Genomic DNA, 12,484 nt, shown 5'->3' on the forward strand with positions numbered 1-12,484 from the left:
TGTGACTTAGACTTGCTGTAATACGTCCTAATAATGATGTTTAAAAATAGGTTTGTACCACATACCTTTGTGAGCTTTATCTCAAGATTTTGATTGTTATTGATTCGAGCATCAAAGTTGGAGATTTCCTTCGCAGAGGACTTGACTTTAAAGACAATCCTCACATAGGAAAAGACAATAATGCCAGTTGGCAGGACAAGACAGAAGAAGAGGATAGACATTACAAAGCTTTGACCGGATATAGAGGATTGCGCCAGCCACCAATTCAGGGTGCAGGAGGTCCCAAATGGCTCTGGGGCGTAACTTCCCCAGCCTATCAGAGGCATTGTGGCCCAAAAGGCGGCATACATCCACACAAAGGTCAAACAGAGAAATGCGTGATGCCGTTTCAGCCATGTCCCTAGACAAAAAAAGAAATATAATGAGGCCTAATGAGTTGTAAACATCTTAATATATGAATACAAGTTAATTGGTGATCTTTCTGAGTTAATATCAGCAACAACCAAAATATATCAAACACATACCATATCTGAGATGGCAGATCTTGAGGTATCGATCCAGGCTGACCATGGTCATCGTGGTAAGGCTACCACATCCAAAGAAAAAGCCTGCCCAGCCGTAGAACTGACAGCCCTCCCATCCAAACAACCATCGATGGGAGAAACTAGAAACAACAAAAAAGGGTTTTCCTGACACTAAAGGATAGGGAGAGTGAAATATAGGATGTAAAAGAAAAAAGGAAGTATTGATGGTAGTATGCATAAGTATGCATAAAAGAAAAAGAAAAACAGAAGAAGGGTAAAGGGCAAAGATATGGGGAAAAAGATTAGTGTTTTTATTTTTTTAAAATACTCAGATACGCATTCATATGTTTGGGTTTACATTAGTACAATGTGTTCTGGACAAGAATGCCAAAGTACTGATGGGATACATTTTCAAGAAGCAAAATGAGTAGCAATCACTATCCTCTCCTACAGCTGCAAAATAAACGTTTTTGTTTGTTTCCATTTAAAGATAAGGTTAAACATACCTTTGTTGACATACTGACTACTGTTAAAGATATTCAACAGGCACTTGAATTTAACAGCATTAGAAAAATATTCTTTTAGTCATGTGTAGAAACACCTGAAAGATAAGAAGATTTATTTGCAATGCATTGCCCTGCCTGATAGCTGCCTACATCGGTGTATGACTGGGTGAATGAGAGCCATTTGAAAGTGCTTTAAGCACATTTACTCAGTTTACCATATCAACATTCAAATCAATTAAATTAATTTTCTGCCCATTCATTATCAGATGAACTACACAATAGTCATATTTTATTCTGAAAGGAGCTGATGATTGACAATGTCAACTTTTGACTTTTAATTAGGACAATAAAGCAAGAGGTATGGTGCTTGTTTTTTAATTCAGTGGTTCTCTGTCACATCCCTGGCTCATCATGTCTTTCTTGTTGTAGGCGAGGTCCTCCTGCCACGACGAGAGGGCGGGGTCACCGGCTGCACACCTGAAGACCATCGTCATCAAGGCCTTATTTAAGGCGGCCGGCACAGGAGGACAATTGCCGGGTTATTCCTTGAGCCATCCTTTATCGAAGCCCTAGTTGTTCCAGTGTCTCGAGTCTCCGCAGTCGCACGTTTTGTTTTGGTACCTTGCCTGTTGCATTTTTGCTTCGTTGCTCACTTACCTTTTGCTACCCCTCCGGGCCTCTTTTTGTTGTTCCTAGTCTTTGATTGTTCTCCTGCTGACCCCGTCCCCTCGTGCCAGACTATTTTGTCATTCAGACCCGTTTGGTCTCTACTTTTGTTTCTCCTTTTTCTCCCCACGCTTGCCGTGCGCTTTTTGTTAATAAATTTTTGAAGCTGAACCCAGCGTGTCGTGTCGGGGTCCCTTACCCACTCGTGTCTCGGGGTTTTTCCTAACATTCTCAAATTGAGGTTTGAAGCAGGTTCAGCAGAGGAGGGTTACACTGAAAAAATGCTCGACAGGTGCCCTCAAGGACCGAAATTGGTGATCCCCGCGCTAGTTGGTCCAACTTATGACTGGAGATAACATGCTAGGTAATGTTGGCTTTTATCTTCAGCATATTATATATATTTTTGCGTCGTATGTGTTTAGCTCGTTAGCATTTTTGTTTGTGCTAAATATTTCCTTTTGGTAGATGTTAGCATATACAAAGGTTTTGTATTGATAATCGTGCTTGTTTGCATCTAATTAAAGTTTTGTTTTGAAAGGAATATAATTTGTAATTCAGTTATATGATTGATTTAATCTAAGCAATTTGTGTACATTTAGTAAGGTTTTTAGGTTTTGCATGTGGAACTTACCTGAGTTATGTTTGGTGTATTTTATTTTCTTTACTGTTTTACAATATAAAGGAATGAGCTGTACCACTGACACAACTAAATTAACAAAAGTTACACTAATTTGCTGTTCGCAGTATGTCTACTTTGAGAACAAAACATGTACTGTAACCTTGTGAGGCCACCTTCATATACGCAATATATTGTTGGTGCTTTGTAAGTACAGATAATAGATTTGCTATTGTGGCGATAAAGTACATTGGATGACTAACTGATTGAAGGCTGTTACTTAATTTTTAACAGTATGGTCTAGGACAGTTGTTCTTAACCTGGGTCCGATCGAACCGTAGGGGTTCAGTGAGCCGGTCTCAGGGGTTCGGTGGAGCCTCCGCCGCAGACTTTTTTTTTTTTTTTGCCTCTGCCGTAGAGGTCCACCGGTCCTACTGAACTAGGCTTACGATAGCGCAGCATTGTCACCACAATAATAATTGTCAGCACGGTCATGGCGATGGTGATGAAAAAGGGCACTTATGTTTGGCTTAAATTACTTTTTGTTGTTGTTTTGTTTCCGCAAATATTTGCCATGGGGGTCCTTGGAAAATTTGGTTTCTAAAAGGGGTCCCTGCCTCCAAAATATTTGAGAATCCCTGTTTTAATTAAATGACATCACCACAGTGGCCGATGAGCAAGGTTTTTAGGATTGTATCTTAGAACACAATTGCACTGTGGGACATCACATCAACACTTTTAAACAGGGAAAGACTTGGACCTACACCCAAGGCATTCAGATCTGATCAGATTCTTTCATCTGTACATCTTTTAACTGCATTCATGTGCCAATGAGCAATACAGACCTAATCTGAACAGACTAACAGACAACAGACGACACAACACGTTTATAGAAAAGTGGTTACTAGCAGTCTGTTCCATCTCCCAACCACCCTTCATCAATGATCGTGATCATCAAAGCTGTCATGTGGGTTGTTGGATGACCTGACCATCTTGACCTACATCATTGCATGCACTCCACATTAGTTGGAAAAACTTTATCCCATCATAACATCAGATAATGTTATGAATAAGTAAGCATGCTGTTGCCATGAAAATCATTAGATTAGGACCACAGTGACAACTGAAAAAAAATAAACAATCTAAGGATTTGCCTTAACAAAGCTTTACTGCATGAAAAAAAAAACTATTGCTTGGATTGCAGATATGAATTAGATAATTGATGATTAGACATTTCCTTTGATTTCCCCTCTGCAAGAAAACTGGCACCTTTGGTAAGGACTACTGATTATCTAAAAGGCGGACCTAAAAGTGTGAGGTTTAGGACTGCAAGATGGACAAGGCGATCAGAACATGGGAGCAACACAGCAGAAAATGGTTTTGCCAGTCCTGCTCACCATGCACATCAGACAACTCTCAGAAAACTCATTCTTTCTGATAATTGAATGTATCCAGGAATGAGAACTGGAGGGGTATGGAGCAGTGATTCTGAACTTTCCTGTTGGTGCACAATTCCAACTGACCTGTACCTCAATACCCCAAGAACAAGAAGCGAAAATAAGGAGGTCCAAACCTGTTTACGAGGTCAGACCTGTTCATAACAACTCTATTAGAGATAGATATTATGGAGATAATAGCGATATATTGGGATACAAATACGTATGTGTACTGTATTGCAATAAAGCATTCAGTTTCCAATATGTCACGTATCAGTTTTGAAAACGCCTTATTTTTGTAATATTTCATTTTTTTAAATCAATCCACTCTGGGGTTGTTTCTTGTATTATGATTTTTGTCATATCATAAAACGGGTTTTATGTGTAAAGCATTCCAAGCACTTCAAAAACACCACATTAAGTGTAACAACACATTACATTTCGAGTGAGGCAATGTTCCAAAGCAAAAGTGGCGGCAGAGGAGGAGGGCAAACAGCAGAAAAAGAAAACTATATGACACGAAGATAGCATTTCCTTCCTTTCTGCCCCTGTAGTAATATCTCTGGCTTCTGCACAGTGTTCAAGTCATCCGTAGTAAGCTGCTTTAAGTGTTCCCGAGAAGCGCAATAATATCTGAGTAGCCATATTAACAAACAGTAGAATCTCACGTTGTGTTTAATTTCAAATTTTGAGATTTCAAGTTTTGTATTGTTTTATTTTGTGTTGTTTATTTTATGTGCTAAGTAGTTTTCGTAATATGAAGAAAAACAACCTGTATGGAAGCGACCGTATCTTGAGGTTTCACTGATAATTTATAATGAGAGAACTTTTCTTGGTTTTTGTCGAATTTTTTTGTACCAATGCGAGTGACATCACAGATCTGTTTAGGCTTATGGTTGAAGAACACTGTCACCAGTATTCCATGCTGGAACTTTTAGCAAAGTGTAACTTAAGTATTCCTGCCACATCAATGCCATCTGAAAGAATATTCTCAACTCTGAGGGGACATGTAAACACAGTCAAGGGCATGCTTGAAATAAAAAAAAAATATGGACATACTACTTTTTTTTAAATAGATTTAAATGTGTGCTCATAAATATCAATCATGTGTGGCTTCTGAATAAGAATAAATTGAATTTATCTATCCTAATTAACTTCCTTATGATTATTTTCAGTCATTATTGCTAAAGATTTTTTTATTTTTAACAAATACTGCCCATATACTGTATGGCAATACGTATCGCAACACGCCTTTGCTGTATCACGGTACAATAAACTTTTAAGACAAAGTACCGAGCACTACACACAGCTGAAGGAAATGGTTGACTCTACTGCCTACACCAATACACAGTGCAGAAAAAGACAGAGCCGCCTGCACTTCCTCGAAGGACCAGCTTCTTTAGCATCTACGGAAAAATGCTGCATTTATTTCTCTAGTCAGTTGTATTGAATATCTCGGTATTTCCTGCTGTTTGCTGCAGGGCAAGTAAAGGAACATGTCTAACTTTACAATGTGAGAAAAATGCAAACTGTCTCAAGGGCAAAGACTTTGAATAAGCTTCTATTTTCAAAATAACAGCTTTTTTTTAAAACCCTGCAGTCACATTTGTTTCTAAACTGAACAAAATCTGTACAAAGTTAAGCGCTAAAAATATAAGCTAAGACTGAGAAGCATTTAGTACTGAACTGATGTGATGCAGTGAAATAGTTTTTTAATGTTCTCAGTAGTTCCATACTTATGTGGTCTTACATACTTGAGGTCTTGGCATGAGTTGGCCTTCCCCCTCTATATACTGTAATTCCCTAAATATAAGACACACTCCACAATGGAGACCAAAATTATGAGCACGTCGTATAATTGGTAACTTAAAAAGGTTTTTTTTTTTTTTTTGACTCCATTCGAAAAAATTGATCCGTCAGCCAAATGAGCTGAGTTTGTATGATTGCAGATGTGCGATTTTTATATCAGCCGAATTCTTACTTAGATTAATTACCATAATGGGACAAGCAGGAGGATGGACGTCAGTTGGCTGTTAGCAGCAAGTGTCTGTTGCAGCTAACAGCAGCTCGTGTTAGCTGAGATTGTTACGGCATTGTTCTCAATAAAAGAAGCGAGCAGACTGAACCACTGTCCATACTTGTTCACGCACAGGAAGGTATACTATTTGACTCTTATATTCATTGCGATTTTTTGGCATACACACAAAATCATAAACTCTAACTTGAACCTTGTCGCGAGGAAAAGGAAAAACAACTCCTTCGTGTATATTCAACATTACACTGTTCAGTGACCTCACACAATGCGGGAAATGTGAATTACGCTTATCTTAACATGCAACAAATATATAAATTGCAGATATGAAACGAAGAAAATATGAAGTGTTTACAAAAGATAACATTTCTTTTGTTTTGCTATAGTTTTTACATTGTTGCCAATGTGTTGGTTTAGAAATGAGCAGAATTCTTTAATCTGTTGCTATTGCAATAGCAAGGTACTGTATTTTCCGCACAATAAGGCGCAGCTAAATGCTCTAATTTTTTTTTAAAAGCTGATGGTGCGCCTTATAGTCAGGTGGGCCTTATATATGGATCAATATTGAGATTGGGATTCGTAGATGTGGAATGAACTGGTAAAGTAAGCTTTACCTGTTTCTTTTGTGTGTTTACAGTTGAACAAGGTTGCTCATATTGACATTGAGTTATTATGCTATTGAGAGTTTAGAGTTAATTTTTGAGTTATTATTGTTATTACTTTGAGTATTACTATATTGTGATTGAAAAAGTTTTAAAATATGTCATTAATTGATGGTGCACCTTATGATCCGGTGCGACTTATAGTGCCGAAAATACGGTACTTCAGTTATATAACTTGGCCCATTTCTACAACTATAGCATGCAATATTCTACTAGCTAACTCATTTGCTGGCTCATGGACTGGTGCCGGAGTTGTTTAGTCCACCTAGCTCTGTGCTTCATGTGTGGGACCACATTTCAGAGAAAGGCTTTTCTTTTTGTTTTTTTATTTCCAGAGGAGTTTTATGAATCATTTACTATTTTTTTTCTAATTTTGTGAAGAATTCTTTACAAGCTAATTGCTACAATTAATAACAATTATTGTTATTATTATTTCTGTTATTAATGTTTAATGAATCAATGGCCTTTTTTTCTGTTTTACTATGAATTGTCCAACAACATCTGAATGTACCATGCATCTTATGTTGGCAACTCGCAAAGACCATATCATACAATGACAGTGTTGCTCTGTTTTCGTAGTGTCCGTAATCAGCGATTAAATATGATTCTTCAATGGGGGGGTGTTGATGTGAATAGATTTGTAATGTGATGGCAATCATTTTGGAAAAATGAGTAGCAAGGACGGAGGTGAACCGGAGGCCTCAGAACTGTGAAATGGATGTGCTAACCAGTCTGCCACATCAATTAAGTTAAATTGTCAACAAATGTCACCAGAAGTGTCAGTATGCTCAACGCCCTGGTGAGGTTGGATCAATACACTTCGGTGATTTCTACAACAGCTAATGTAAATTCATGAGGGTGGTCACTTCGACTGTAGTATAAATGCATATAACAACAATAGAGGAGGAAATTGTCACGCGCCACACCTAATCCGTGTTTTTGCTGTCACGATGAGTGGAGGAGGCGGAGCCATCGGGTGCGCACCTGCATCGCATCAGCCACCCACTATATGAGGTTGGCCAAAACCTCAGAAGGACGCCGGGCTATTGCTTATTGCGACGGTTGTAGCTACCCGCGAAATCCTTGTAAAATTGCGTCCGAGTACCCCCCCACCCCCGCTAATGTTTAGCGTCCGCGTATCCTAACAGCGCCCTCCAATCCGATCCGTCTCCTCCAATTATAGTGCGTGCGTTTTTTCTTTTACTATCTATTTACACTGTTTTTATAGTGTCGCTTTTGGTTGTACTTTCTAACTGCTCTTACATATTTTGAGTTGATACTTTGTTCGTGTGTTACCTGCTCTATTAGTTTGGAATAAAACCTTTCTCATTTCATCCACCTGCGTCTTGTCTGCTTGGGGCCCACCACTTATTAGACTCGGAGCCTCACCCCCGTTGTGACAGAAATTATATGCTCTTGAAGGATATTAGTATCTACAACATTTGTTATAGGTACCTATTAATGCAAAGTCCTACCAGTTTGAAACACACTTCTGGAAAAATGACATTATTGATCGTTCATGTGAAGACACTGATAACATTACTGATTTCTCACAAATTATTATCCACCAAGATTTAACACAGCAGGAAAAGATTACCTTAATCCGCCTTAATCCGCTTTATAAAACACATCTACAATATATAAAACACGCACACTTAATTTTGGGGTCAAAATCTGGTACAGTGCGCCCCTGGTTTCCGAACTCCCTGAATTTTTCGTCTTACGAACGTGGACTGTTCGTGGACCGCTTAGCTGCATCAACAAAATCAACTAGTCTCGCATGTCACGGACACGGCGAAATGCTATTGGTTTTATGAGGTCACAGTCACGGTCTCAGTCACAGAGATGCGGATATGCTATTGGCCGGCGTCACGTCAATCACAGAAATGCCAATATGCTATTGGCCGAACGCCTTCATCTCGCTTGATGGCACAGCTGGTCGCTGTGTTGTGAAGACTTTGCAAACTTTATCTGTTAGACATGGCTTCTAAAATTGCAAGTGGTGGTAAAGAAAGAAGTAAGAGGATGATGACAATAGAAACGAAGCAGGAGATAATAAAAAAATACGAAGGAGGCGCACGCATAGCTAACCTTGCTCCTGAGTATGGCCGTAACCGCTCAGCAATCTTCTAAGGGCAAGAATTTCCTTGCCAGGGGATGGACCTTGATCAACAACAAAATGGAGAGGCTTCTTCTATTATGGATTAAAGAGAAGGAAATCGCCGGTAATTTGTTCTCGTTTGAGAAAAGTTCTGTTTAAGAAAATAAATAAAAACATTCTGCGGGTTCGTCTCTGCTCCCCTTTGCCTCCACCCACCACCAGCTCAAGTCACGTCGCCCTAAAGGTAAATGTAATTTTTCCTTTGTCTATTTATGTTATTTAATTTAACTGTACAGTAGATTGTTACTAATTTTTAATATGTGTATAAAGTCGTGACGTTTTTACCTAAGGTTTTTGCACGCGTTGCATGCATTCACTAATTAACATAGGTTTGGATCACCCGTCATACGAGCAATTCGAGTTACGAGCATAGCCGCTGAACGGATTAAGTTCGTAACACGGGGGCCCACTGTATTGTGTATGCACAAGGATAGACTCAGACGTTGGTTCAGTTTGCTCGCTTATTTGATTAAAAATAATGCTGTAAAAACCCAGCTAACACAAGCTGCTGTTAGTTGCAACAGGTGCTAATCCTAACCATGCTAACAGCCAACTGAAGTCCCCTCTAGCTCATCCCGTTACGGTAATTATTGTAAGTAAGAATGCAGCTGATATAAAAATGCACATCTGTGCGTCAAAACTCACCTTATGTGGCTGAAAGATCAGTCTTCCTCGGATGGTGTAAAAAAATAAAAAATAAAAAAATAAATCCAACTTTTAAGTTACCGTGCATAAGACACACACACACGCACACTTTTGGCGTTCATTTTTTGTAAAAAAAAAAAAAAAAAGTGTGTTTTATATTTGGGGAATTACAGTAATTCTGCAACAGTAATGGGAAATCCCAACATAGCCCTAACCCTGTCACAGGTGATCTATTTTTAGAGCAGCTATTCAAGTGGTCCTAGGGGAAGTCACAGGGACTATGTTGATGAACCCTTGATTGCAAATCTTTGTAGTAATGATTTCATATTGGCTGTGCTCATAAAGAGAGAACTATAGGTCACTATGAAATATCTTAAAAAGTATTTTTCATTTGATTTGACTTAAATATCATGACATTTATTTAATGAAGTATTGAATGGATAGTTTTATTTTTTTTATGTGTGGGTGTGTGTGCGTTGTTTTTATCTTTTTTTACATGACTTCACATTGAATGTCTTTGTTTGAACTGCAAATTCAGAGTCTATTTTGGGTGAATAAAAGATGTGTATTGGAATAATAAGTTTATATTTGTTTAATACAAATAAGATATACAAAAACATAATGTAGTGTGCAGACAAAGGTTTTCTAGCAAGTACATAAAATTTGAGCGCATTTTCATTTAAGCGTGAAAAGCTGACAATCAAGACCGTGATCACCCCGAACTTCCCATCGTTACTAACATGTACTGTATCCTGTTTGACAGAGCCTTAGGCTATGGTTGCTGTCGAGCTTCAAAGAAATCAGATTTGACAGCTGCATTCTGTATTCAAATTTGAAATGGTGAATTATCATGTGAATGTTGGAGAAACATTTCTCTTGTTCAATTAATTTTTCCTTTGCGCTGGTTAGATCAAGTGTTAAGCCATTTGCAACCGAAAATGAAAAAATATATACCAAGTCTCGTCATTCCTCTTTTAAATTTCCATCTGACAAAAGCTAGTTATTATTTGAAGAATTACAACTGATTGATGCATCAGCAATGAGGCAAAAATCAGTCATTTATGGTGCAGTCAGACTCTTTTGACTTTAAGTCACAGTGCTACACATTCTGACTCATTAAATCACAGGTGTCTAACTCCAGTCCTTAAGGGCCGGTATCCTGCATGTTTTCCATTTTTTTCTCATCGACATACCTGATTCAAATGATTAGAATAATTTTGAAGCTCCTGCAGAGCTTACCTATGAGCTAATCATTTTAATCAGGTGTGTCATAGGTAGAAACGCGGAAAACATGCAGGATACCGGTCTTTGAGAACTGGAGTTTCACACCTGTGATTTAATCACGCACAGTGTGTAGCTCCAATCCACAAGCTCTAGTTACAACATGGAAGGATGCACAACATCATGTACAGTCAGGTATAATACTGACACTAAATACTGAAAGGAACCTCAACGCACTGAGAGTGTGAAAGATGAAGTGAAAACACTCTATTAAGTTTTGTTTTGTGGAACAAGTTGTTTCCCATAAAAACAATATGTTTTTAAAAAAACATTTAAAAGCTAGCTATAAATTTCATAGCTTTTACAGTATAAAATAAGATGAAACAATAATAAGTCAAACAATATATCGAACATTTCACAGAAAATTGCAGTACCAAAATAATATGTGAAAAACCATAGCCCAAATGTAAAATGTCTTTGAGTAATATACGTTTGAGAATTAGAGTTTTTACACATTGTGTTTGTATTTTATCTTATTTTGTTTTATTTTGTTTTTTTTGCGTTCTGTTCTGTATTAATATTTCTTCGTAGTTACAAACCAGGAAGAAATATTTATACAGAACCAGTGGTTAGCGCAGGCATCGGCAAAGTAGGGGGCCTGTTAAGCTTTTGAATCCAGCCCAAATTTGCTTTAATGGAATTTGGACCCACCATTGGGAGAAACCACTTTTAATGCTTAAATAATCACCAGATCTGTGACGATCAAACACCATTCATCAGCAGCAAAGTAAAAGGTTACAATTACAGTTAAAGTCGTGCGTCACACATGTTTACAAACCATGACAAGACCGCTTGCAATTGTTGAATTTCCTCCACAGTTTATTTTTGTGTGTCCTGCCTTTCCAGAATGGGCTTCGTGGTGACATCATGGCACAGCTAGCGATGTAGCACAGAAGCCGACAGGAAAGGGATCAGTCTCTTTTTATCTTCTTTTGTCATTTTTACATTATTTTAAATTGTAGTAAATGAGCATCCCAATGCTTATAAGAATCGTGTACAAGATGAGTTTTTTTCCCCTCGTTTTCAACCTCCATTTTGGGTGGGTTGACTTATACGTGTATATCTCAAAACCAGACCAATTTGAATAACATTGATTTGAAAGCGAAATAAGTAATGCCATGTCATTTACAAGGCTTACAATGATTATACATACCTCTAATTCTAAATAGTATGAATCCGTTTGAGCTGTTTTGGCACTTTCAAATGCAGTTTCGTCAAGCACTGTCTGATTGCCTCTTTGTTGTCAACCGCGAGGCTGTGTGCAATCATTTTTTAGCGTACTTTGATGCCTTATGAAAAGGAAAAGATGGCTTGACTAGTATCCAGCCCTTGAGCCTGTGCTTGAACGAGCTGGCATGGATGTCGACAGGTGAGGGGACAAACTGTGAAGGGCAAACTTCCACGCTCTGATATCACAAGGGTTGTCCCTTGGGTCAAGACAGTCCCAAGTAAGATGATCAGCAAATCATCTTCGAAGATCTCCATTTCAAACAAATTGGACGGGTCCGAAGATGACTGCCCATGGAGGAGTACCGAAGATGTTTGAGCAAATGACAAGCAGGAAGGAGAGGACGTCCAGGATTTAAATGGGAGGAGCTATTTGGCATGTCGGATTGTGATGATGACTTTGAGGGCTTTTAAATGAATTTACATTCAACTATGTCAAAAAATAAAGCATTGGAACTTCAAATCGTTTTATTCTTGCAACATTATTAGTTTCAGCATTTGCGTCTACACGCACGCATTCATTGCCTCGCCACCTCCTCCACCCCTATAACCACAAGCCTATGTTATTCGATATGCACTGAAGACATGCACCTTAAAGTACTGTAATTTTGTCATTTCAACAAGCATGTGTGTTTTAATTAGATGGTCATGATCTATGTTGCCACTAAAGTCAGACTTTTAATCGCATTTTTGTAAAATTCACCCAAATTGAATTTTAAAAAAAGGAG

At 38.2% G+C, this 12,484-nt stretch overlaps 1 protein-coding gene across 3 annotated transcripts in view; it reads right to left on the reverse strand.

Annotated features, from left to right (window-relative positions):
- opn5 (opsin 5) overlaps window positions 1-12,484 on the reverse strand; it is a 47,751-nt gene that overhangs the window by 10,045 nt on the left and 25,222 nt on the right. For all 3 annotated transcript variants that reach the window (XM_088403534.1, XM_088403536.1, XM_088403537.1), the window contains exons 4-5: window positions 525-695; window positions 66-400 (exon numbers count right to left, since the gene is read on the reverse strand). In XM_088403534.1, the coding sequence (XP_088259660.1) occupies window positions 66-400; window positions 525-695 (506 nt within the window). The remainder of the gene's footprint in view (window positions 1-65; window positions 401-524; window positions 696-12,484) is intronic.

This window comes from Hippichthys cyanospilos, chromosome 20 (assembly GCF_059441005.1).
Source record: "Hippichthys cyanospilos isolate Australia breed blue-spotted pipefish chromosome 20, RoL_Hcya_1.0, whole genome shotgun sequence".
Lineage (NCBI taxonomy): Eukaryota > Metazoa > Chordata > Actinopteri > Syngnathiformes > Syngnathidae > Hippichthys > Hippichthys cyanospilos.